This window comes from Sceloporus undulatus, chromosome 7, assembly GCF_019175285.1.
Source record: "Sceloporus undulatus isolate JIND9_A2432 ecotype Alabama chromosome 7, SceUnd_v1.1, whole genome shotgun sequence".
Lineage (NCBI taxonomy): Eukaryota > Metazoa > Chordata > Lepidosauria > Squamata > Phrynosomatidae > Sceloporus > Sceloporus undulatus.
The window spans coordinates 43,181,061-43,208,241 of NC_056528.1; the positions used below are offsets into that span (position 1 = coordinate 43,181,061).

The 27,181-nt window shown below is 42.2% G+C and overlaps 1 protein-coding gene and 1 long non-coding RNA gene across 3 annotated transcripts in view; one reads left to right on the forward strand and one right to left on the reverse strand.

The window, feature by feature from the left end:
* LOC121936340 (inositol polyphosphate 5-phosphatase OCRL-like) overlaps positions 1-15,147 on the reverse strand; it is a 37,293-nt gene extending 22,146 nt beyond the window's left edge. Inside the window, 4 exon segments of the mRNA XM_042478510.1 lie at positions 6,365-6,403; positions 8,043-8,122; positions 12,256-12,326; positions 15,004-15,147. Coding sequence (XP_042334444.1) covers positions 6,365-6,403; positions 8,043-8,122; positions 12,256-12,326; positions 15,004-15,039 — 226 coding nt within the window. The 5' untranslated portion in view covers positions 15,040-15,147.
* A 2-nt stretch (positions 15,148-15,149) lies between these two features.
* LOC121936341 lies at positions 15,150-26,523 on the forward strand. 2 transcript variants are annotated; one of them, XR_006104956.1, is made up of 4 exons: positions 15,150-15,281; positions 25,417-25,480; positions 26,063-26,172; positions 26,459-26,523. It is a non-coding gene; the product is annotated as an uncharacterized LOC121936341 (long non-coding RNA). The 2 variants fall into 2 exon arrangements; XR_006104957.1 differs by lacking the exon at positions 15,150-15,281 and adding an exon at positions 15,388-15,587.
* Positions 26,524-27,181: the final 658 nt, after the last annotated feature.

Consider the following 27,181-nt stretch of genomic DNA (forward strand, 5'->3'; position numbering starts at 1 on the left):
ATCTGTAAATGAAACGGTAATCTGAGTGGACTCTGAGCCGAGAAGTAACCACACCTAGAGATATATGCTCTTTTGAATACTGGTCAGGCTTCCAAGAATCACCCAATACATTTTGACACATATATGAACTTTAGATATAAAATGCAACCCCCCAACCCCCTTCCCCCACTCTTTAAAACATATGAACAAGAGACAGGGGCAATGGAGAATTAAGTTATATACATATTAAGCTATTACTCCATGTAGATTAGTGAAAGGTGCCTAAAGCAACTGTTAGTATAGAAGGTACCACAATAACTGTACTCACTGGCCTACATATCTTGGCTGAGTAAGCCAAGATATGAATAAGGTTTTTCACCATGATACAGCCTTTTGGTAAGAATCAAATTTGGGTCTTCTAATTGATCATGGTTTCCTGTTTTGGCCATATCAGGAAATTATGGCTACCAGTTTTGGAATACAACAGGATAATAAACTAACCTCAAACCAAGGTTTAATATGATAGCTTTTTGCAAAGCTACTTACTTGATTTAGAGAAAATGGAAATTTATGGTGAACGATTTGACTGCTCATGTTGGAAAAGCAGGAGAAAAAGGACTGTATATGCAGGTAAAGTCTCAATTATCTTTCAGCTTAATAAACCTAAATTGATTAACTAAATGCAGCATTTGGCAAACACTGCATAAAACAACTGATTAATCTTCATTTTAAAAACAAGAAAATCTGGGGTATTCTAACAGCAACTTAAGTGATCAGGATCAAACGGGATTCTCTCCTGACATTCAAGGAAGTCAGGAAACAAGCCCTTCTGTCTTTTTTCACCTGGCTCTTCATATTTAATCCTAAAGAAACATGGTCAATTGCAAAATTCATTAGTTCAATAAAAAGAAATTAGACAAGATGCAATTCTCTCTATCTCGTTCCTCCCATCAGAGCACTTGTAGTTTTAGGAGTGGTTTCCTCTCTGTGGCTGCACATGCTTCTATATGAAACATCCTTGCAGGGGCACTCAGACCAAGAAATGAACATGAACATTTATTTGCAAGCACAGGGAATACACATTTAAAAGACAGCCCTCTTTTCCCACTGCATAGTCAATAAAGAATGCCTGTCTTATATGGTACAAATAAAGAAGAACTGAACAAGTGGCTAAAAAGGCTATAGGCCCTTGAGAAACAGCAAAAAGGGCTAGTTTCTTAAAATACAGGTGCCCTCTTGCTAGCCATGTGCACCAGGCAAGACTCTTAATACATGCACCTAGTTGGAAAGAGATCAACTAATACTTTCAGTGTCTTGGACAACTTGTATATAAATATCTATCAATATCTAATTTTGTACATTCGTGAAACAGATGTATTTTATGAATTTGTACTTTTTAAAAAGGACAAGCAGAAAAATGGTTTGTATTTATTCTTTGGTTCAAGTCCAATTCAGATGGCATTAAAATAGTTCCAGTTCAGGCTAATCAAATTTCATATAACAGCTTGGCACAGATCCTACACTTTCTTACATGAACAGGAACGGAAGAAGTGTAGGATCTGTGCCAAGCTGTTACATGAAATTTGATTAGCCCTTTGTTTTACCTGTGAGATGGTCTTTCTGCAGCGAACAGATGAACATCCTGATGTGGGTTGCTCCTCCCATTCACTCCAATAGGAATGTCGAAGCCTTTTTTGAGAGTGCCCACTTAGAGAGCAATCCTCCTTATAGGCCAACTGAAATCTAGAAAGAGGAATTGAGCCTGGGATGCCATCTGAGCTATTTCTCTTCCCTGGCTAACTATGTACAATCTCACAGGTAAAACAAATGGTTCTTTTCTGAGCAGTGAAGGGAGGAACATCCTGACGTGAGACACAGCATAGCTCCCCTGGGTAGGCTGGTGCTTGAGACTCATCCCTTGGGCAAGGCCATTTCCTTTGGTGGTGCTGACATGGGTGTTCCTGCCTGTCCTATTTTTTCCCTTGTGGATGCAGCCATTGCAAATAGGGCTGCAGCCTCCCAGAATATCAACTCCCTGATCTGAGCCATGACACTGAGCAGCGGACAATTTCATATCGCATCTGGGAAACTAAGGTACCCATGTGCTTACATTTTCCTGTGATGAGTCTCCCACCTCTATCTCTGGCCTGTTTCTGGCTTGGCATTGATGATGCACCTGGACCACAATACAGAGGGATTTCCCCTTACCCACTGGCTGCAGCAATTCCCTGGTCTAAATCTGCCTCTAGATTATGGATTCTCGCTCCAAGGAGCTCAGACAGAGAGGCTTTAGAGGTGCCGTTGTGTCTCCCAGAGTGACTGGGGCTTTCCCCCCTCATCCTGAACCAATCTGGGCACTTGAAGGAAGGGTCGAGGGAGTGGGTTAGGGATGAAGATAGAAATGCTATGTATATTCATCTATAAATCTAAAACTTTATGCCCAAAAATTGACCCCAAAATCCCAGGTCGACATATTTATGGGTCAGTATGGTAATGTGATAGCATCGCTTTCAGACTTCCTCATGTGGTGAGGAAGCGTTTCTTTTTCTCTTGAGCAGAGCAGAAAAAGTCCTGGATGACTGACTGCTGTTAAACAGAGACAGAATCCCTCTCTGCTCCCGCTGGCCTCCACTGTCTGGGGAGCAAAGGCTGAAATCAAAGTTGAAATGCTGAAGCAAAAAAACTCAGTTAGAATCCCTCTTGCTGTGCACACACATACACACACTGAAGGAGCCTCCAAGTTTTACAATCAGTTTATTCATGGGTCATGACAAAATCCATAATTTTGGCCCCAAAACTTGCCCTCTGCTTATATGAGGTTGACTTATAGTTGAGTATATACGGTAGATAGTAATATAGCTCAAGGGCTGAAAAACAAGAAAGAGAAGAAGCAATGAAGTGAAGTGAAGCTGAGTGTTTCCTACTGGAGCAAAAGGTAGCAACTAGACTGTAAGGACTGTAGTGGGCATGCTCAGAAAAGGGTTCTACATTCCTGCTTATCGGAGAAAATGGTAGGAGAAACCCACATCAGGATGTTTTTCCCTTCACTGCTGAGAAATAAATATAAGGCACATTATTTATAAAGATCAGGTGTCATTTATCCTCATTCTGTCTCTCTAATCTGCTGGGGAATGCTACATCCCAGTGACTGAGAACATTTACAGGTCCTGCTATCCTTGCCTCAGTACCCTAAGAGTTTCCACTTCCAGACAGAGTAATCCCTTGTGCAAATTCATTCTCTTTCTCCCCACAACCATTCTCTCTACAGAAAGAGAGATTATCTAGCTGGTGTTTACATTTAACAACATTCAAAACATCTTGGGAAGCACGAAGATTTAAAGATCATCCAGAAGCTGAACCGTGTATCCAGTGAAGCTTCTTTCCCCACCCATGTTGATTGGGTTGAAAACCTCTTCAGGGTTCCTAGATATGTGAAAATCTGTTCATTCACCTCTCTAACACTCAGAACCAGGCCTAGATTAGCAAAAGGCATGCACTAAGCACACTGCTCTCCCTGGAACCATGAAGGTGAGTCCACCATTTGGGTTAGCAGAACACCTGCCATGTAAAAAGGCTAGCTGAGAACTGCAGCATAGAAGATGTACTCTGCAGTTCACGGTAATGATACTGTCCATGTTTCCCTCATGCAGTTAGCAGTGCAAACTTACAGGTTTGCCATTTCCATAGAGATTTGTGTTCACACCTATTCATATGAAAGGGCCCTACCTGATCTTTATCTCTGTTTCTCTTATCTTCCTGTTACTTGTTATTTTCTATTTTTTTTCTTTCTCTGTGGGTTCACAGGCTAATCAAACACATTCCTATTTCAATAAAAAAGTATGTATATGTTTGTAATGTACTGTATTTGTAAAGGCCATTTAATGTATGCCATGTATTGTTTTGCATTGCTTATCTTGTCTGGTTCATCTTGTCCCATTTTGTTGATTAACTCCTGCTATTAAGGGGCAGCAAGCCAATATGAGCACAACTCATCTTTTCAGGGCCTAAATCTTGAAGAGAGGTGAGTAAAAGAAGTCTGTGCAAACTCCAAAGATATATATCCTCTCAGACATGAGGTTACAGTATAGTATTTACTCTAATTTTGGATAAGAAAAAAAAATCACTATGTCACATCAGGTGTTGTGCAATTTAACAGATCTCTTATTCTGAACTGGTGCCCCCCCCCCATAAACATAGTTCTGCTTCAGTTCCATTTCAGATAGTGGCTTAGATTCTGCTGTAGGTCAGGAAAAGGGGGAGGGGTGGCTTTGTGTTGGAGAACCTCTGAAAGAGCTAAAGATCAATCTTCCCTCAAGGGCTGCATAAAACAAGCCTTGTGGGACTACGTCTCAGGTTGAGGAAACACCTCAGTCACTTCCAGTCTTGCTTTTGGCTGGTATATGCCCAGAAACTGAGGGTTTTTAGGAGGGAAGGTTGGGCTATGGGTGGTCTTTGTTTGCAGCTTGTCATGATTTTTGAATGAGGTCAACCACAGAATCACAAAAAATCATAGACTGGGCCATCCAGTCCAACCTCCTGCGGTGTAGGAATACACAACCAGAAATCCAGAAATCACAGACAAAACAACAACAACAAAATGTAGGGCTTTGGGCCCAGAAGCTACATACATTTCATAAGCTGCAATTTCCCCACCGTGGAGAGCATAGGACATTTTTCTGCCCCTGTACCCACCCAGGGGCTTAGACCAGTACATCCAGTGCAGCTAGAAAAGATGTAATGCTACTTCTAGCTTCAAAATCAGAGGTTTGTCAGGTGCAAAACATCACTTGCAAAAAGTTTTTAAAATTGGGTATGGGGTCTTTGGGGTTCATGCCTTTGGTTTCAAAGGCCACATGTAGCCCATGGGCTGTATTTTGCCAACACTTTCATTTACAACAACATGGGTCACACCAGTCTAACCACATTTTCCAATACTATGCCAGGAGATATCCAATGTAATGGTTTTGCCAGGCTGCACAACAGCTACCAGACAGCACCTGGACACATCATGTCTCCCTCAACCCAAATGCCTATTGACTGGCTATGGGGTCAATCCCTTAAACTGTCACTGAGCTGTCTACTTTCACCCTCACTCTCCAGAAGCCCAGACCTCTACAAAAGTACACTGACAGAACTTCACACTTTGCCAGCTTCAATAAAATGTCGGCCAAAAATTTATTTTGACTTAACTCAGTCTGACTCCTTGCCTAGGAAGAGCCCTAAATAGCAATAAATTCTAGCATAAGCTATAAAAGGAGTAGGCAACCTTTGGATTTGGCAGTCACACTAACCTCCCAGGGAATCTTGTAGGGTTGCCCCCCTAAAAAATGGGGGGGGGCACTAGGGGACCCAGAAACCCTAAAAATGGTTTTTGGCTACATGCAGCCCATGTACCACACTTTCTCCATCCTTGAACTACAGAGATTGCATTACCCCCACTCTTCATGACACCTTTGTCTCTCTGGTCTTACATGTTAACATACCTTTCTCTAACCTGGTGTCCTCCAATGTACTGGACTGTAACTAACACTCCCATTTCAGCCAGGTATTCTGGCTAGGGGAAGAGTTCTGGGAGTTCAAATTGAATATATCTGGAGAGAACCTGATTGAGAAAGACTCCCCTAATACTGTCTGTGACTACCACTCTTTCTGAAGGTTTCTCGGGGCTTCAAGTGACTCGTCTTTTTCCTTTTTTGCTTCCTAGTTCTGAGACTATTTTATTTTTTCAACTCTGCTCCTTAAAAATCCACTTTGTCCAAAAAGACTTTGGCACAATCCAACCTTCTCTAAAGAAGCACCCTGCATAAGATGTTGGTTGTGCCTGTCACTGACAGCCAACATCATGCTAGATAGGGATAATGGGAATCATGATCCAACACATTTGGATGGTGCTGGTTTGGAGATGACTGTATTAATCTCAATTCCCCATAAGGAGGGTTGGAAAAACTACTTACAGATGTTGGATTGCAACTCTCACCAGCTTTAGCCAAAACAGTCAAAATTGAGGGATGATGGGAATTATAGTCCAATAACATTGGAGGCCCCTGCAGTCACTACCCTACTGAAACTGAGCATAAGTACATGCAATCACATTGACTGCATGTTTTCCCCTTCCTCCATTTCCCCTTATACTCCACTACTGAATTTCACTTTGTAAGTGCCTCAGGGTGGAGACCTGCCTTTTGTAAAACACCATGCAGATGGATGTTGCAATAAGAAATCCTTTCACCTCCAGCAGATGCTTCCTTAGGAAAAACCACACAGAGCCAGTACGGTCAAGCAAAGGAGATGAGCAGGAACAAGGACAATGAGTCAGCTGGGAAAGAAGACACATCAATGACAGCAAAATCTATTTCTGACAGAACTCTGGTAAGGAGAGACTCACTGTTTGTTGCTATGTCGATTAGGAGAGTTTCTTCAGCCTCTGTAAGAGAAGAGAAAGGAAGTAAAGAGATGGCTGCACAGTTAAAAGGACCTAACACAAGCTACAAATAGCACAACAAACATAATTACTAAAGACCAATTTGCAGAAGTATGGCTCTCATTCAGCAGGTAGGCCCTCCACTAGCCATCTCCCTACCAACCTCTGTGGATTCACCTCCAGTTCAGGGAAAAGCCATTTTAATAAAGGCTCAAGAAACTCTCATATGATGCTCAGAATTTTTTGTACCATACTGGGCCATACTTTACACTGGATTTACTTGTATTTGCTTCTATTTTCATTGCTGTTGAAGTTTCAATTGCTTATTTATTTTAAAATACAAATGAAAGTTATATAGTGGATCCTTGGTGTCTGCTGGGTTTTGGTTCCAGAATCCTCTGTGGCTACCAAAATCCGCGGATGCTCAAGTCCCATTACAGTAAATACAATGGCTTAGTAAAATGGTGCCCCTTACATAAAATGACAAAATCAAGGTTTGCTTTTGGGGAGTTATATTTTTTGGACTATTTTCAAGCCATGGATGGTTGAATCTGTAGATAAAGAAATCCGTAGATATGGAGGGCCACCTATATAAACACACACACACAAACATAAGAATAAGTGCTTCAAATGGTACAATCATTGAGATAAACCAAATACTGTACTGAAGAAAGCCTGAGCAGGCTGGGATTTCTGCAAGAGAGATAGAATCATAGAATCATAGAATCGTAGAGTTGGAAGAGACCACAAGGGCCATCCAGTCCAACCCCCTGCCATGCAGATGTTCCTGCTTCTAGGAAACTGGCCAGAGGTCTACATAAATTCATCAAAGAGGCAACAGTAGAAGTGTCCATTTGACTACCTGAGTGGGAAACTTTAGGCACTGGGACAGAAATCTGGTCTTTCTTAACTCCCCAGATGACCATGCCCTCTTTCCCATGACTTTATCTGGTGGTTCCTCAGCTTCTGTACAAATTGTTCTACTATTCTCATAGGTTGAAATGTCTTTACTAATGCTTCGTTACTGACAATTTAGAGTTTTTAATTAAAATATGCTGGTATTATTAGTTCTACCCTTTCTCCTTTGGCCCAACCATTAAGAGAGCCACATTTTCTCACTCCTGACCTAAATAGTACCACCAAGGGGCTACAGAATGATCATTCTGCACTATAGGAAGTGGCCTCATAATAAGTTAGTCCATAGTTCACACACCACCATTATCTAGCTTGCGTAACAAAGCAAGATCCTCCACATATCTTGGATTGTGGCTTCCAGCATCCGTGATCATTGACCATGCTAGACAGGGATGCTGGGAGTTGCTGTCCAAAACCTCTGAAAGGTCAGTGTTTGAGAAAACTAATTTCTGTTAACTGACAGTAGCTCTCAAAGGCTTCAAAGAGGACTCTTTCCCTACTTACCCAGAGAACGAGTGGGAAATTTTACTTGGAAAGCAGGATACTCCCCCAATAGGATCCATTCCTTCTTCTGATAAGGGACTGTCCTGGAATTTCCATTTTGGTCTCAGCCTAAAAACCTTGGTCATAATTTCCATTTGAGAATTTGGGGTTATAATATTAACCTTTCCCATCTTGCTTCCAGGAAACAATGAATGGCTACAAAAGTGTGAAGAAAACTGGGTACCTTGCAAGCATTTAAAGCGACTGTTGATAGGAATGTTCTCTTGAACAGGGGCTTCTTTCTCCCAGGAACAAATAATTAAACTGGAACAAAATAGAAAGGCATGTTAAGTGCATTAATTACAGGATTGAGGAATTAAGGAGGTTGAGGAAAGGACAAAGAAATCCCTAATTCTGCTCCTACAGGCAATAATAATTATGCTCTACAGATACTTGATAATTTCCACATAAAGCAGGGAACATATTATCCTCAGTTTTCAGCCAAAACCTTCTATTTTCCTCTTTGCAAGATCTTTCAAACGTAAGCTTTATATAGCTTATTTAGTGTCAAGGATGGAAGCACTTGCATCCATCTAATTTAAAGATACTGGAAGAAATTACTAATCTGGCATTGATTTCCCATGCACTCTGAAGCATGACATCTTCAAGACAATCTATCATGCAGAAGACACAGAGATGTTCTCTGCTGCTCCAGAGAACAGGACTAGATGTATGGATGCAGTGAAGCAGCATTCAGATAAACCAAAGAAATAGTCCCCAACAGCAGGAACTGTTCATCCCCAGGAGTTGCAAGGACTCCTTCACTGGATGTATTTAAGTAGAATGTTAATTAGCTTGTGGGTTCCACTTTGCCGAGATGTTTGGAGGCTTGTTTGTGGTTTTGTTTGTCCATCTTGTCTTGCTTGTTTGTTTTTCATACAAATCGTGATAGAGCACATCATCTAAGGAGGAGGAGCTACTGCTGAGAGGAAGTGAGTCACTTACTTGCTTGGGGTGATGGTGGAGCAAGAGCTTATGAAAGGAGCATTTTGCATAAGAATTTAGTGAGGGAGACCTGCAATTATTATGTTAGTTATATTCAAGACAAGGAACCTGATAAGGGAGTATTAGTGACCATCTGCAATATCTCTGCCATGTTGTTTTTCTTTCTAAGGGTTTAGAAGGCTATACCTGGAACAAATCAACTCCCTTAGGTGTAGTACAACTGATTCCATATCCTCCCCTTGGACAATGATTCTGAAACACAAGAAAACTTCACAAGATGTCTCTAGAGGTGTGCAGTCTTTCTAGAATGAAGATCACATATGTGACAAAGTGGCTGCCATTACTAATAAGCCCACTTTTCCTTTGGATCCATGTGAGAACAAATTATGCTACCAGTATATTGTATATGACTATAAGGGTCCAGGTAAGAAGCTGAAGAACCCTGGAGCACTGGTTGTTTTCTTATCAACCCTTCCTGTTGAAAGTCTTGGCCCAGGAAGAAAAAGCAGAATGCTGGAAATCAACAACTGGCTGCTCAGATAGTATTGTCAGGAAAAAAATTAGCTTCTTGGATGATGATGATGATGATGATGATGATTAACCTTTATTTATATAGCGCTGTAAATTTACACAGCGCTGTACATACAATCTTTTAGTTAGACGGTTCCCTGCCCTCAGGCTTACAATCTAAGAAGACACGACACAAAAGGAGAAGGGAGTGGTGGTGGAGAATGGGATCAGGTCCAGCAGATCTTCTCCACCTCCGAGGCCTGGACCAAGGCAGATGGACTGGAGGAAGGGCTTGGCTTCTTAATGGATGCTTAAAAGGAGGCTTCCTGGGTCACAGAGGGGCTCGCCTCTGGGAATGCTTCTCTAAACAATATAGTCTTTAACTCAGTTTTGAAACTGGGTAGAGAAGTGATGAGGTGTGCATGTGGGGGAAGAAGGTTCCAGGAGTAAGGGGCAGCAAGCGAGAAGGGACGAATTCAGGAGGGGGCAGTGGTAGTCCTACACTGTGACAGGAGACCTTGACTACCAAGCGGAGGGTGCGAGTAGGAATGTAAGGAGAAAGAAGATCAGATCAGTAAGTAGGGGCCAATCCATGGAGGGCTTTGAAAGTCAATAACAAAAGCTTGTACCGGATGTGGAAGGGGAAGGGGAGCCAATGAAGGGAGGAGAAAAGAGGAGAAACATGTTCAAAGCGGATGATGGCCTGCATTTTCATGAAGAAGACCTATGGCAGGAGATGGACTGCAATGAATAGTGGTTGGAAGATCATGCTCATTACAAGTCTTGCAAACCAGATCAAGGTGGCTATAAACTCATTCATGCATGATAAATTTCAATCAAAATGTTGGCATGATTATGGAGCAAAAAATGATTTATATACTTATGTGATGCAAATGTCCATATGTACAAGAATGCTGGATAGAAGTTAAGGAACAGATAAATATAGTAATAGGAATAGAGATACAATTAAGCAAAGAAAATTGTTTAACTCTTAATTTAGGGGAATTGCACTTGGACAGTAATCCGTGTGGTGTAGTGGTTTGAGTGCTGGACTACTACTCTGGAGACCAGGAGTCAAATTCCACCTTGGTCATGAAAACCCAGTGGGTGACCATGGGCAAGTCACACTCTCTTAGCCTCAGAGGATGGCAATGGTGAACCCCCTCTGAAGAAACATGCCAAGAAAAACTCATGACAGGTTCACCTTAGGGTCACTGTAAGTTGGAAATGATTTGAAGGCACACAGCAACAGTAACAACAAAGTAATCAAGGGCCCGTTCCGCACGGGCGAAAAGTAGTGCCGCGCACGTACTAGGGTTAGAAAGGAGCGTCCTTTCCAGACACCCCTAACCCTAGTACGTGCTCGGCGCATACAAAATGGCAGCGCTTTTTGGGTGGTCTGTAAAGCGCCAAATATGTAACATAACAAATTTTAAAAGCTGTCTATTCAGTGATGGTTTTAGGTAGGAAAAAGAAATCAAACTGTAATAAGTCTTACTTGTTTAATTATATAAAAAATCTATACTATTTGATTTCCTTATTGAAAGAAGGATTAAATATACTGGACAAAGCAATACGGAATCATGGAAAGATAAATGGGAAATTGGGAGAAAGTAGAAGAAAAACAGGATACGAAAATATGAACCATCTCCAAGAATGATTACTTTAAATAGAATGTTTACCCTCTGTGTGGCCATTTGTGGGAAGAGGGAAAGGGAGCAAAACAAATTGTATTATGACTTATGGATCATATAATTTGTACTATGAAAAGAAAGAAAGGAAAGAAAGAGGCTTTAAACTGGATCTTATGGTGGAGGAAATAGTATTTTAAAGGAAAAGGGAATGCCAAGTGCTGAGGACAGTAATGCCAATGATGCAGAGGAAACTGGGGGTGCGGGTACACGAACTTACCAAAGGTCAAGAAAAAAACAAGAAAGAAGTTACTGGAGGAAATGACCCATAGCCTGAGATCCTGCACAAATACAGAGTATAAAGCTGTGTACACACAGCTCTGTGTCTCTTCCCCTCCCCTGGCAAATGCCAAGGACCTTGGCACACTGCTATGGTTGCTGAATGTCCATGGAGAGAAAGAAGGGAGGGCACTGAATAGAGGAACCTGCCTCCCATTTCTGCTGTAGTTTCCCAGTGACAAAGGAAGAGGAACATTGTGTTGCCAAAGCAATTTGCAAGATTCACAGGATTAATAGTTCTGGATCTAAAATGGGAGAACCAAGTTCAGTTATTTGCTCAGCTGACAAAACTCGCAAGGTAACACTGAAAGTCATTCCAACTACAATCTTATGTACTTTTCTGGGAGTTAGCACCATTAAATACTGTGATACGTGATTACAGTAAAAGCATAAAGAATATGCATAACACTGAGCTGTTAGTTTCTCACCTTAACAGAGTTCTGACAGGTTAAAATCATGGGCCATTTTTATATTATCTCTCTGTTTTGTTTCCACTGGAATCCTGGGCAGCAAGCAACACAGAAGCTGCTGAGCAAACCATGTGTCTGAGCAGATTCTGAACTAAACTTTCCTTATGTTCCAAACTATGACACAATCCACCACAGCCTCCAAAGGATAAAATGATACCATAATTATAGAAATGGGCAGGGGGGAAAAGTAACCCAAACAGCCTAACACCAGGAAATGTTTCTGCAATGATAATCTGATGCTGCCACCTCAATAAGTGACAAGTAACAACAATGTTGTAGCCAACTTCCTTCTGGAAGAATGAACACTTGGAGGAAAAATATCTGTGTATGATATTAGTCAAGCAAGGGCCACACAACACACACACACGGCATACAGTGATCTATCTATGTCCAGTCCAGCACTTCAAACCTCCACAGATCAAGCCAGGAGGGGCCCTCCCTGCCAATAAGTACAAGTGTGTGTGTGGTGAAATTATATGTTCACATTCAAGTGGCAACTCACTCATACTCCCCACCACGCTGTGCCAGGCTCAGCTCACATGGTATTCGACGACCGGCAGTCACCTCCAGACCCTGAAGAAGAGCTAAGGAAAAGGAAAAAAGGAAGAAACCAGCACCAACCCCTGCCCTCCCAAACAACACTTAAGTATAGACACACACTTTCTCACTACTGTTGTACCTTCAGTTCATAAAGGTATGGCTCTCTCACAACTGTAATGTCTAATCTAGCCCTTCCTTCTCTAGCAATAACTGTCCTACCCTGCCACAATTTAATTTCTCAAGAGAGACTGAAGTAAAGAGGGGAAACTAAAGCTTAAAGGAAGCCCTACCCATATTCCAGATCCACCATGGGTAGCAAGCTTGGCCTGCTCAGCAGCTAAACATGCATTAGAATAGCAAATTCATTAGCATTAGAATAGCAAATTCCCCTAGCTGAGTACCACCAGTAGTTCTAAAAACAGGTTCCAGCTCAGAGCTGTCAAGCCTGCTTTTGAGCATTTGACTATGATCTGATATGCAAATTTCATATTAACATGAAAACTGTTGTTTTTCTGTATATATCCAAAGGATTATCTTTCCTAAAACCTTGAAGCCAACAGTGATACCCTTTTTCTTGCCTACAGCAAAAAAGAAGGCAACAACTCCCCTGCTATTGTACAGCCATAGTACCTCCTATTCACAGATACACTATCCCTAGATATGGAGTTTCTATTCTGCTTCAGCAGCCAACACAGCAGTTGACAGACTTCTTCAATATGAGGTGGCCTTTTAAAGCCACACACCTTAAGGATGCATCCCAGACAGTAATACTCATGGAACAGGCAGCGCCAGTGATTTCTAAAGAAGAGTGCCCAAGGTTTTGTAGTAAGAAAGCTAAGTTTATATTTGTCCCTAGAGATGGACCCCAGAGGGACCAACCTTCTTCCTGCAACGGGATTTTGTAGTACCTTTGAGACTGAGGTCCAAAACACACTGCAGAAATAACCCAGTTTGAGACCACTAGAGGGTCCTGGAAACTATAGTTTATTGTGGCACCAGGGCTCTCTGACAGAGAAAGCTAAATGTCCCACAAAACTCTATTTCCCATAATTCCCTAGCACTGAGCCAGGGCAGTTAAAACGGTCTCAAACTGGGTTATTTCTGCAGTGTGTTTTGGACCTAACTGTAAGAGAAAAGTTGGTAGCATGAGCTTTCATAGACTTACGCTTACTTCCTCAGATTCATGCTACTCCTTTCAAATGATAGATGAAGATTTGGGACTTGAACAGAGTTCCAAGTGTCAATCCATTTAACATGCCTTATCCCCAACGACCACCATTACAACTAAATTTGTCACCTCCTCTCCACACCCACAACATTTTGCAATCCGATGGACGTTCCCACTCAGACCTCTTATATAGTTCTGTCCCTGGACTTTCCACTCCATCCTATGCATCTAGTCAGTCAAGTCTAGAACGGCTCTTACTCCCAGCTGCTTTCCTTCAGTTAGCCTCGAAGGAGCTACAAGATCCCTTTGCAGACTAAGGTCCTATCCACACTGTGGGAATAATCCACTTTGAGACTGCTTTAACTTCTTTGGTTCAATGCTAGGGAATGCTGGGAACTGTAGTTTTGTGATACACTGAGCCTTCTCTGTCAGAGACTCTGGTGCCACAATAAACTACAGTTCCCAGGATTCCCCAGCACTGAGTTAGGGCAATTAAAGCAGTGTCAGCCTGGATTATTTCTGCAGTGTGTTTTGGACCTAATTTTCCAGACTAACATGGTTATGCCTTTGCGTGTTGTAGTCGTTTGAGCGTTGAACTGCAACTCTGGAGACCAGGGTTCGAATCCCGACTTGGTCATGTAAACCCACTGGGTGACCTTGGACAAGTCACACTCTCTCAGCCTCAGAGGATGGCAATGGCACCCCCCCCCCCAAAAAAGAAGCTTGCCAAGAAAACCCTGTGATGGGGTCGCTGTAAATAGGAAACTACTCGAAGGCCCACAACAACAACAACAACAAGCCTTTGAATTCTACAACCTTCTCCTGGATGTGATTAAGGGGTCAAAACATCGAACAGTGACACCACCCACAGATCACCCCATATTTATTGTAACCCGCTATTATTATACAGTATATTATTACATTCCACCTTTTGCCTTCCAGAAGGCCTCCATCCCTCACAACAGTCCGAAACACACTGCAGAAATAGCCCAGTTCGAGACCGCTTCAACTGCCCTGGTCAATGCTAGGGAATTCTGGGGGACTGTAGTGTTTGTGAGACATTTAGCCTTCTCTGTCAGAAAGCACCATAAACTACAGTCCCCAGGATCCCCCAGCACTGAGCTAGGACAGTCTCAAACTGGGTTATTTCTGCAGTGGGTTTTGGACCAATGAAGCACCAACCCTTGTTTAACTTGCAACCCTTCCACAAAACAGAGGCAGCATCCACACTGGAGAAATAACCCGGTTTGGCACCGCTGTCTGGCTCAAGGCTATGGAATTCTGGGAGTTGGAGTCTGTTGTGGGCCCAGAGCGGAACGGAGCTCCCCTCCGGGCCCCACAACAAACTCCAACTCCCAGAATTCCATAGCCTTGAGTCAAAAAGAGAGTTATATCGGTGCCAATCCGGGTTATTTCTCCAGTGTGGATGCAGCCTTAGAGAGACCACCCCCAATTAGCCTCACAGGGGCTCCTCCCCATCCAGCCCCAGCATTCCCCCTTCCAAAAGCCCTTCCCAAAGGCTGGAAGCAAGGGAAAGGATACAGAGAGGCTCCTCTTCCCAGAGGCGGAGGGCTCCATAAGGGAAGGAAGGCAGGGCCTGGCTGCCCTCCTGGCTCCAGGCGCGCTCCCGAGCCCCTCGGCCGCGCGCTCTCCCGCAGCACAGAGAGAGAGGGCAAAGGCAAGCGAGGAGGAGGCCTAGAGCGGCGGCGGCGCTTCCGGTTTCTCTACAGCGCTGCTCTGCCCCCTGCCGGCCGGAGGGCGCTATCGCACTTAGCAATCTGCAAAGAGGTCTTTTCGCAGACTAGAAAGAAAGAAGTTGGGTGAGCATGAGCCCTTCCTAGACTTATAATGTTCAGACTAAAAAGAGAGGGTTTTTAAAATAGCTATTAATTACTGATCACAATTATCAATGACTTGGACTTGAGAGTTCCTGCATGGCAGAATGGGGTTGGGCTGGATGCCCTCCCCCTGGACTCTTCCAACTCTACGGTTCTGTGACTCAATCAGAGAAGCTGCAGCCATGAGCAGCAGAGTGACTGAGGGTGGAGTGACTTGGAGGCCATAGGGTTCATAGAGTTGACACGGGTCAAAGTCAACTTAAAGGCGGCTAACAACAACAAAAGCAGGTAGAGAGCCAGCATGGTGGAGTGGTTTAAGTGTTGAACTATGACTCTGGAGAGTCCCTGCTCAGTCATGGAAACTCACCAAGTGATTTTGGGCAAGTCATGGTCTCTCAGCCCCAGAAAACCCCATGGCAGTTTCATCTTACTTGGAAGTGAAGGCACACAGCAACAACAAGCAGGTCAATGTAAAAGCCAATAAAATGGTGTCCATTATATACAATGGCAAAATCAAGGGTTGCTTATTTTTTATCCATGGATTCAAGCATCCACAGCTCAGAAATATTCAAACAGTATGTGGATTTCAAACAACAATGCTTGATTTTGCCATTTTCTATAAGGGCACCATTTTACTACGCCACTGTATTGAATGGGACTGGAGCATCCATGGATTTTGGTTTCCACAGGAGGCCCTGGAACTAAACCCTTGGATGCCAAAGGCCCATTGTATTCAGTCCTTCCAGAGACGGTATGTTTTTCTTTATCAGTGGCTTGGAAATACAAATGGGAGGTCTTTCTTATGTTCATGTGCTGCTTGTGATTATAGGAATCTGATTGACCAGAGAATTAGAGAGGCTTGTGGTCTGGGCTCAATGTACTCATACCATTGAAATGAGGAAAGCTTGGGGTAACAGTGATTGGATTTCTTGTGTGGAAGGACTATGCACTTCACTCAGTTCTGTTACAGTTCTGGTTTTGTAAAAACCAAATGTCTAGATTCAAAATTATTTAATTATGAGTGTAATTTTTCAGTAATTTGGAGTACTGTTTTCAAGCCCTGACTGCCACAGTATTTCCAATTCCATGTATGGTTAAGAAAGCTGGACAGTGAAGAAGGTGGACAGGAAGAACATCAACTAATTTGAAATGTGGGACAGGAGGAAAGTTCTGTGGATACTTTGAATGCCGAGTGGCTAAATAGATGACTCTGAATAGAAATCGGAATGAATGGAAAGTTTGAAATCTCCTTAGAAGCCAAGAGGTTGCCATACTTTGGCCATATCACAAGACAATGTAACTCACTGAAAAATATGGCAATGCTTGGTAAAGTGGAAGGTAGTAGAAGACAAATACCACATTACAGGGGAACTGATTCAATCAAAGATGCCACAGCCCTGAGTTTACAAAATCTGAGCAGGGTTGGGGATAACTGGGTTTCTTGGAGGTTTCTCATTCGTAGGTTTATTGTAAATAGACTTGATGGCAAATAACCCAAAAACATTTTTTATCTTGTATCCTGTTCTGCTTGATGGATCTCAAGGGTTTTAGCAAAAACTGATCTCACAAGCCTGCTTCTTTTTATTATTATTTTTGGGTGGCAGGGTAATGTATGTTTATGCTTATCTGAATTTCTGTTGTACATATTTATGAAATAATTTGCTGCTTTAATATGTGGATTATTTCTAGTCAACGGGTTGTCCTTGAGTGAGATCAGCAATATATGCAATTCCCCAAATAGAAAAAACTTCATTTTAAAGCAAAAAGTTATTGTTGGAGACTGAGCCATATCTCCAAAAGGAAGGGAGGAAGCAGAGGATCTCTCATGTAGAAGGCCTGAAAGGAAGCACAGGTTTTTATAATGTCGGCATCTACAAATAGCATGTTTGCAGCATTGTTTAATGTGCATCTTAACTAGTCCAGTCTAGCTGAGGGAAGGAATTCTCATTGTGTTTGAAGACTTAGTCTTAGATAAGCCAGATATATAACATCCCTCTTATAAAGCTGCCTCAGTAGTACTTGGATGGGAGACCAGATGTGTATGGGGTAAGGGCTACAACTTAATAGCCTTTGCATGGAAGAAGTCTCAGGTTTAACCCAAGCATTTCCAAGCGGGGCTAAGACAGAATCCTCCTTGAAATCTCAAAGAACCACTGCCCATCAGAGTTGACAATACTCTGCTAGTCAGATCCAGTGGTCTTAAGTCAGTCTAAGGCACCTTCCTATGTTCCTAACTACTGTCTATCTAGACATGACACTATTCATCATATTAGCAATTGTGTGAATAAACCATCAGTAGAAGCACCCTGGTGGTGATGGTGGTGGGGGACCATTGGATGTTTTGTTTTAGATACATCCAACAGGTACATGCACAGCTCTCCAATCTTGATTTTTTTGCTCCAATTCAATTAACTTTTGTGTGTGGAATGGGTCACAATCTTGTTCTTTGCTTCAGGCACTGAACTATCTTGGGCCAACCCTGCTCCCTGAAAGCTTCTATTTGTTCCATGGAGAAAGATGTAATGTTTAGAATCCTGTTGGTGACTTCTTTTGCAGAAGGAGTATCCAGTACCTTCTTCACTTAGTGAACCCCTTGCACATGCAATCCACCTGATATTTGCCATAACCATTTAGTAGCCAAGGCAGGAGCTGCATTTCTATAGCTAGATGCATACAAAAGATATTATCCTTCAGGGGACCATTGGGACATCTGGGAAGATGATGTCTTTGGTGTGCTTGGCTGGAGAAACACATTGAGATGCTGGCTGAATATCTCCTGTCCTTTCCTAGATACTAAATGGCCATGGGGAGATACTGGCAGATGCCAGGCAAGTTGTACACCTGAGAGGCAGAGGCACATGTATCGGAGCTTTACACTTTGTCAAGCTGATGCAGGATCTCAGCCACATGTTGTCTGTTCTGGTCTTCAAGTGATGATACTGAGAGAGCACACTGCTTTTGAATGAAATGCATACTCGGAGAACAAAATCTTTATTTTCCTCTGTACTCCTGCCTGTGGATAGGAAGGCAGCCTGATGCATCTATCTATAAACCATGGGGAAGAATTAATCACACCCTTCCAATGTTATCACTGAGATAATATTATCAGCTGCTCCTTCCACCTACTAAAATTAAATCAAGAGAACGATCACAGATACCTCAGCATTATGCAAAGTTTGAGACTATCTGTCTGTTTTTGTGTGTCTCTCTGTCACACACAGTTGTTGAAAAGAGCAAAGCTCAGGATCACTAAATCAAATCTGATTGAATTGCTCGGCGGCCTATGTGCAAAGGCATATCTGACACACCATACAGCATAGTAGTAATATTTTTTTCCAATTTGCCTTCTTTAAACTTTACAGGAGGTACAATTTATGCCTGAAGAACCCTCTAGAGGCAGCTGCCAGGGTTAACATTTTTAATTTCCTGTTTAATTAGAGCTGGTGATGGGTAAACCAGGCACTCCATCACCAGTGGCAGCATGTACTGTAAATTTCAGCTTCATCTACTCGCTCGAGCGACCCTGGAGATTACAACTACATGAATATGAATGAAGTTTCTTTATATTTCGACAAGCAGAAAAGCTATCTCTCAAACCAGCGCTGTAAGGAGTTTGTTTCTTTTCTCATAGTTGGTCTGTCTTGGAACCCTTGTGCATTGCAAATGTTTCCAGGAAATCTTGTACCCCAGACAATTGCCAAACCTGTTTGTCAACTGCTTTCAATACCATCACGCATGGTATCCTTCTGGGCTGCCTTGCTGAGATGGGACTTGGAAGTATTATTTTACAGTGGTTCCATCTTTCCTGGAGGGATGAGCTCACAAGATGGTGTTGGTGGACTCCTGTTAGACTCCCTAGCTGTTGGCCTGTGGGATCCCTCAGGATTTTGTTTCATCCCCCATGCTACTTAACATATACATGAGATAGCTGGGAGAAGGTGGTCCAGAGTTTTGAGGTGTGGTGCCATCAGTATGGAGGTGACCCCCAACTCTACTACTCCTTTCCATCCCAATCCAAGGAGGTTGTCCTCATCCTAAACCAGTGTTCATCATCAGTAATGGGTGAATGAGGACAAACAAATTGAAGCTTGGTGCAGGGAAGTCAGAGGTTCTCTTGATCAGTTCTAAGGCAGATCAAGGAATAGGGATTCAGCTTGTGTTAGATGGGGTAACACTCTCCCTGAAGGCACAGGTTTGCAGTTTGGGTATACTGTGCGCCCAAGCCGTACGCAGACACGCCATATGTGGCTTTCAGCTTACACTGAAGCCACACTGTAATATAAATGGTGTGTGCACACGTGGTGCGCGTGCTGCACCGCACCACATGCATGAGCCCCATTGTTTCCAATGGAGCTTGAGCATATGCATTTTTTGCATTATATGGGGGCCCTACTGTACTCCTGGACTCGGCTTTGAACCTGGAGGCCCAGGTTTCTGTGGTGGCCAGGAGTGTTTTGTTTTTCCACATTTAACCCTTGTGTGCCAATTGTGCCCATTCCTTGATACATCAAATCTGGCCATGATGATACATTCCATTTAGTCTTCTATAACACACTCTACTTGGGGCTGTTTCTGAAGAGTGTTCAGAAATAGTTGGTCCAAAGAGCTGCAGCCAGACTGTTAACTTTGATAGGATGCAGAGATCATACAACACTCCTGTTGAAACAGCATCACTGGCTGCCAGTTTCATAGAATCATAGAATTGTAGAGTTGGAAAAGACCACAAGGGCCATCCAGTCCAACCCCCTTCCATGCAGGAAATTGTTTCGAGGCAGAAGTCAAAGTGCTGGTTATGACCTATAAAGTCCTATATGGCTGAGTTCCAGGTTGCTTGGCAGACCATCTCTCTCTGTATATGCCAGCCTGGGCCTTGAGACCACTAGGAAGGCCCTTTCTCAGTCCCACCACCACTGCAGGCATGGTTGGTTGGGACTTCTCAGTGGCTGCCCCTAGACTGGATTTCCCTTCCCAGGGAGGCCAAAATGCCCTCTTACTTCCTTGTTGTTCTTCCATTATTAGGCTTAAACCTTTTTATTCAGGCAGGTTTTTTTAAAAAAAAGCTTTTAAAGAACAGGAATGGGGATGCTGTACTGTTTTAATTGTACTTTTTAAAAGAGCTTTGATCTTTTAAAATTGCATTTTATTATTTTAATTTGTGATGTGTTTTAATACTGCAATAGTTTAATTCTATTTTAATTCTCACTTTTTGTATGTTTTTAATTGTATTGAGTATCACTTTTTTGGGGGGGAAGCAGGATATAAAAATAACAACAACAATAACAACAGCTAGTAATACTGGAATGGGACTTGGGAAATGCAGGTGCAGGTCCTTACTGAGCCATGAAATTCGCTGGGTAGCTTTGAGCTCTCGCTCTCAACCTCACATAGTTGTTGGAAGATAAAATGAAGAACAGAATTGCTCATTTGTTGGCTTGAACTCATAGAAAGAAAGGAGGCAAATAACTGTAAGATAAATAAATGCTGGTGTGGTTCAGCAGCCAGTCCTGGTTGCTAATGATGTGTATTTGTGAAAGAAGAAAATCCTAATACTGTATACTAGAAAATCTCTGATAGTCATTACAGTTAGCATGCAGAAGGTGGCATCATTTTTATGCACATACCAGTCACAACTGGCCAGCATAAGTGTAGCCGATTCCACAGATCCGGAATACTTTGGTCTGTTTTGAGCTTCTGCACATCACAGTGTCAGAAGGCTGAAAATAGATGCAATGCCACCAATCTGTGATGGGATCTCTCTAGAGTTAACTTTTTATTTTTCAAAGGAACTGCTGGAAGCTTCAGTTCTGATTGAAGCAGTGAAGCTGAGAGGGGGAACTAACCTTCCTCCACCATCATTACCCCAAACTAAATTCCTCTCCTCCATGCTGTTATTAAACCCACAGTTGGGCAAGGAAGGATACAGATGCCTATATTAAACTGTTTTTCTCAGTGCAGCTAATAGCAACTTTGGATCCTAGTGATTGAACAAATAGAAGGGGTGGAGGGTTGTACATCCTATGCCCATCTACTGCTGCACAGAAAAATATATATTTATATCCTTCCTTCTTTCTTTTTTGCTCTGTATGTTCCATCCCCAAAGTATCCAGAAGCTGCACTTTTCTGCCCATCTGTTTCAGGCCTGAATTTGGTTGTCTAATCTTAAAAAATTAGTCTTTTTTAAAATTATTTTTTAAACTCTGCATAAAACGTGGCTTCCTAAGGACATGGGACTTTTAGAATACCTCAAAACTACCATGATCAATGATGCTGAAAGCTAGTGATCCGGTTGGACTGATAGGGAGAGAGTGCCTACTATGTTCACCTCTTAGCACAAGTAACTTTTCTAAGCTGTGTGTAAGGTGTTTCCAACTTCTGCCTTTCTGTTCAGGCGTCCTTGGCAAGCTGGTCTGACTTGTGCTTAGTTCCAACCCGTTCCTTTCTCAAAAGCCAGGAAAATATATTTTCTGCGTTTAGCTCTGGTTTGTTCTTGGCAGTTTTTCTCTCTATTTCTTCTTCTTCTTTTTTATCCAACATCTTTTTGTCTTTTAATTATATTTCACTAAAACCGCCTGCTTCGGATACTTAAAAGAGGTGGGATCCAATTAACTTTATGGAGATTTAACACGGCTTTTTTATTTGTCAGCTGATGGCTCAGGCTGGACGGGGAGTTGACTTTTGCGGATGTGTTTTGCGGACACTTTTATGGCAAGTGTCTAGACAAGGCCTTGGCTCATAAATGCCTCTAATGCTCAATATGGGAGAAGCATTTGCTGAGACACCCTGGAACAGATGCTCCATGCATTTTTTAGTTTTCTTTACCATAAATAAGTTTTCTTTGGCACACATACACAAACAAACACTCATCCACACACACTATCCAACCAATCAAATTAGAAAACAAGGATCATCTCAGAAATTTGAATCCATTGCACTGGGTCCTATTATTTGGAGCTGCAGAAAACAAGCTGGCTCCATCCTCAATATGTCACCCCTTCCAATATTTAAACATGGCTATCATGTCACCTCTTAACCTTCTCTTTTCCAGGCTAAACATCCCCAGCTCCCTAAGTCTGTCCTCATAATGCATGGTTGCAAGACCCTTCAACATTTTGGTCACCCTCCACTGGACACACTTTTATCTCATAATATATGATCTAATTGTGTATTAATACATTTCAACTTGTTTATTTGTTTATTTACACTTGTCTGTTCCTGTTAAATTTTGATAATTTAGTCACATTTAAACATTGAACCCAAAAAACAACCCATCCACTGGTCCATATAGGGGTCATCTGGAGGCCCAGGTACCCGATCCAGGGAGAAATCTTGCAGAAGCAAAGGGCCAAGGGTTTGGAAATGTGGGGCAAGCCTGGATAGGGGACCCATCACATATTTGATGGCAGCAGCGTGATATTGTGAGGACACCTATGTAATGTGAAGTTGAAGGCTTCCATGGCCGGCATCCATAGTTTTTTGTGGGTTTTTGGGGCTATGTGGCCATGTACTAGAAGAGTTTATTCCTGACGCTTCGCCTGGATGGTCATCTGAAGATGCCAGCCACAGATGTTGGCGAAATGTCAGGAACAAACACTTCTAAAACATGGCCACATAGCCTGAAAAATCCACCAAAAACTATCAACCCTTATTTAGCTGAGAGAAACCCAAAGAGGTTTGATGGACAATTTGGCAGCGTTTTGCCAAAAGTGATGTCTTGAGGGGGAAAGACAGTTGAGGTACCTGAGGAAGAAGTGCTATAAAAGTTTAGAGCAGTATTTCCCAAACTTTGGTTTTTCTAGATGTTTTGGATTTCAGCTCCCAAAGTTAGCTAGAGCTTCTGGGAGTTGATGTCCCAAAAGAGAACCAAAATTTGGGAAACGATGGTTTAGAGGAAAGTGCCATCCCTGAGGTAAAAAGCTGAGGTAAAGCAGGGGATTGCAGAAGGATTGCAGTGAAAATTCACAAACTGACAGGAACTCTGAACTCATTAAGGTGATTTATGAGGTAAATGTTAGAGGTAAAGTAAGAAATCACCACAGTAACAAGGAAACAAGCACAGATAAAGTAAAAAGAAGTGATTTGGATCACAACAAAAGTGTTTCATGAGGGAAAAGTTGTTGGTACACGGAAGGAAATAACGGCAAAAACCCTGTTCCATAGAAGGAAGAAGTGAGTGAGGAGTCCACAGTGAAGACTATAGACACAGCCATAATTGAAACCTTTCTCAGCATGGAAATAAGGGAAATAAAAGAAAAAATTAATTTGGCTAGGCTTGAACACAAGAGAAAATTAAGAGAACCATGTTAAGAGAACCACAAAAATATATATTTTTTTAAAAAGCCACATGTTTTTGTATAAACCAGAGTTTTTGTTTGTTTGTTGTTTGTACTTTGCATTAATGTGTGGGACTACACCAACATAGGACTAAATCAGAAACAGCAAAATGCAATTCAGATATTATAGGCACTAGCTTAAATAATAATCATTCTTTTAAAAGTGCTATTTTAGAGCAAGATGTTTTGGCTTAACTTAGGTTAATCGAATAGCATTTTTTTTTTGCACCATAAAATAAAGGGATTTACAAAAAGAAGCTGATCCTGAATACTGGTCTAACAATGAACAATTTGCCAATATGCTGTTAAAGTTAAAATGTTTAAATTCAAGCAGTCATTATTGCTCAGCTAAGAGGATTGGGAAACAGTAATAATGACTCTCTCTCTCTCTCTCTCTCTCTCTCTATATATATATATATATATATGAATTTGGAAGGCAAAGGGCACATGAACTAGAGGTGTATAACCTAGAACTGAAGGGAATGGAGTTGACAGCATGTTTAACTCCCAAAGATACCAACACCAATGATATAAATAGATTCCCTAATTATTATAAAGAAGAATAACTGCTAAAGGCGTCTGTGGAAGCCTGGAAGGGATAAAGATGATGCAATTGACTCAGGAAATCTGGGGTGGCAGGAGCAAGCAGGGTTAATTCCCTCAAAGGTGAAAGGCTCACCTAGGAGAATGTCACCTAGAATAATCTATGATATTCTACAATAGGAGCATGATAGGTTTTGTAACACATTTAATGTTTTGTTTGTGTTAAGGAGCTAGATCCCATTGCTCTTGATGGAGGCCTATGAAGGCCTCAATAAAGCAATGGCTCCTGAAGGAGGGACATGTGAAGAGAGGAGTAAGGCAAGCATGGCTGGAGCCAGACAATCCAGCTCAAGGAATGCTGTTTTGGGGTGGTATGTGGCGGGAGAAAGGCTACCAAACTGAGGCTTGTCTCTGACAGGTCAGATAGGGGAAAGGTGGTCCAGAATACGGCACTACAATATATATATATATTTAAATCTTTTTTATTTCCATATATAGTACAATTAAACGCTTCGTTGTACTCAAACCATCACTGAAAAAGAAAAGCTATAACGGCCACATTCTCACTTACAAATACAGTACCGTAAATCGCTTTGCAAACTGAATTGATGGATTGGTTCGGCAGCAGAGCGTGGTTCACACTACATTTGTCCCGATCGCATTTTCTTGCTGCAAAATAAAATAAAATAACCCACCTGTGGCTCACATTCATGAATGAATAATTTCAAAATGGATCCGCTCCAGACAGCCAAAGAGCAAATTAAAATCGATTCCGATCTGCATCTGGTTCACACTTGCGCGGAATCGATTTATCCAAAAAGACACAGAAAAAAATCAGCGTCAAAGAGACATGGGTTAAATGGGTCTAGCGCATGGCCCCCCTCTCAGAATCACTTCAGTGAGTCAGTTCACGTACAAACCAGGGTCATTTAAACTGGTTCAAACTGATTTGCAATCGGGTTTAAAAGATAGTGGGAATGAGGCCAATGGAATATTCTTCTTTCCCATACAGTACTTCCCATTGACATTTTTGTGGACATATATTGAAATAAAACTAATCTTTGTTAATGTTGCCCCTCAATTACTTTTACATTCAAGTTTCCCCTTTGAATTGGGCTCTTTTATATACATTAACCATATCATAATGTTGTAAGTCAATAAATATAAACTTATTTGAGCCTAATATATTCCTATCGTATCATTTTATTTCTAATTCTATGACTCCTTTATCCCTTGTATTCCAGGTTTAAAAGAATTCTTCAGTGGGCTTGCAACAAGTATATTGTGCATTTCGGTTGGCCAATAAAGGTATCACTGTTGGGTGGATTTTTGTTTGAATTTACTAAATGGCCAACACAGCTATCCCCTGCATGTTTTCCAATGGGTTTGTTTGTTTGTTTCCTTGTTTGTGTTTGATCCCATTGCTCATATTTTCTGGGTACGCTTATAACCGATTCTTGCATTGTATAGAAATAAAATGATACAAGAGGCTTGTCTCTGACAGGTCAGATAGGGGAAAGGTGGTCTAGAATACCACACTGCACTGTTATAGTGCTATCATTCCACTTTTATTGCTACCGCTGCCTGCTGTGGAATCCTGGGATTTGCAGTTTAAGGAAGGACATTTAGAATTCTTAGCCAGAGACCTCTTAGGCCTCACTAAACTACAAACCCAAAAATGCCACAGGAGGCAGCCAAAGCGGTAAAAGTGGAATAATAGCAGTATAACAGTGTAGTGCGATACTGTGAAAGGAAAAATTTGCAGAGAGGTAGGACAGGCGGAGGGGGGGTGAATAGGGTTTGGGTAGCTATGCATGATTAAATAATTCAGGGGGTAATGTGTGATCTAATTGTGTATTAACACATTTCTACTTATTTATTCTTTTTTAGACTGTATTTGGCTGTTCCTGTTATGTTTTGATAATCTGGCCATGGTTACCACACTGGACTCACTGAACAACACATCTGTTGGTCTATATTGGAAGCACCTTGAGGCCCAGGTACCAGATCCAGAGGGAAAAGGGGGCAAGACCAGTGACCAGGGGTTTGGAACTGGAGCCCTGGTGGCGCAGTGGTTAAATGCCAGTACTGCAGCCATTCACAGCCACAGGGTTGTGAGTTCAATCCCAGGGTCCAGTCAGCCAGGCATCCTTCCATAGGTCACTAAAATGAGTACCCAGCTTCTTGGGGGCAATTGGCTTACACATTGTAAACTGCTTAGGGAGTGCTTAAGTGCACTGATAAGTGGTATAGAAATGTGCTTGCTATTGTCATTGTTAACTGCAGGACCAGCCTGGAGAATCACAGAATCATAGAGTTGGAAGAGACCACAAGGGCCATCCAGTCCAACCCCCAGCCATGTAAGAACTCTCAATCAAAGCATCCCCAAAAGATGGTCATCAAGCCTCTGTTTAAAGACCTCCAAGGAAGGGGACTCCACTACACTCCGAGGGAGCATGTTCCACTGTCGAACAGCCATCCAGTGTTGCCAACAAGCCTCAAAGATGTTCCCCAGTATGTTTTACCAAAATCGAAAATCCCCCAATATTTACCGGAATATTCAGTCAAAATCCCCGGAAAGAAATTAAATTCCCCGGATTCCGGGGAATTCCCCGGAAAATGCCAATGCTGGATCCATCACAACTTTGAACTCAGTTTGCAGCAATTGAAGTAAACTGAGAGCAAAGGAGAAAAATGGGAGGAGGAGAGAAGAACTGGGATATTTTAAAAGCAGCTGAAAAGGTGAGGTGACAGAAAAGTAATCGGGATTTTCCTGCCAAATTAGGAGAATTGAAGGGTATGGTCTAGTGCTGGGTGTTAGAGTGTGTCTCCCACTGACTCCAACCCCAACATTTTTGAGAAAAAGTGCTCCTATATAGAATCATAGAGTTGGAAGAGACCGCAAGGGCCATCCAGTCCAATCCCCTGCCATGCAGGAAATCTCAATCAAAGCATCCCCGACAGATGGCCATCCAGCCTCTGTTTAAAGACTTCCAGGGAAGGAGACTC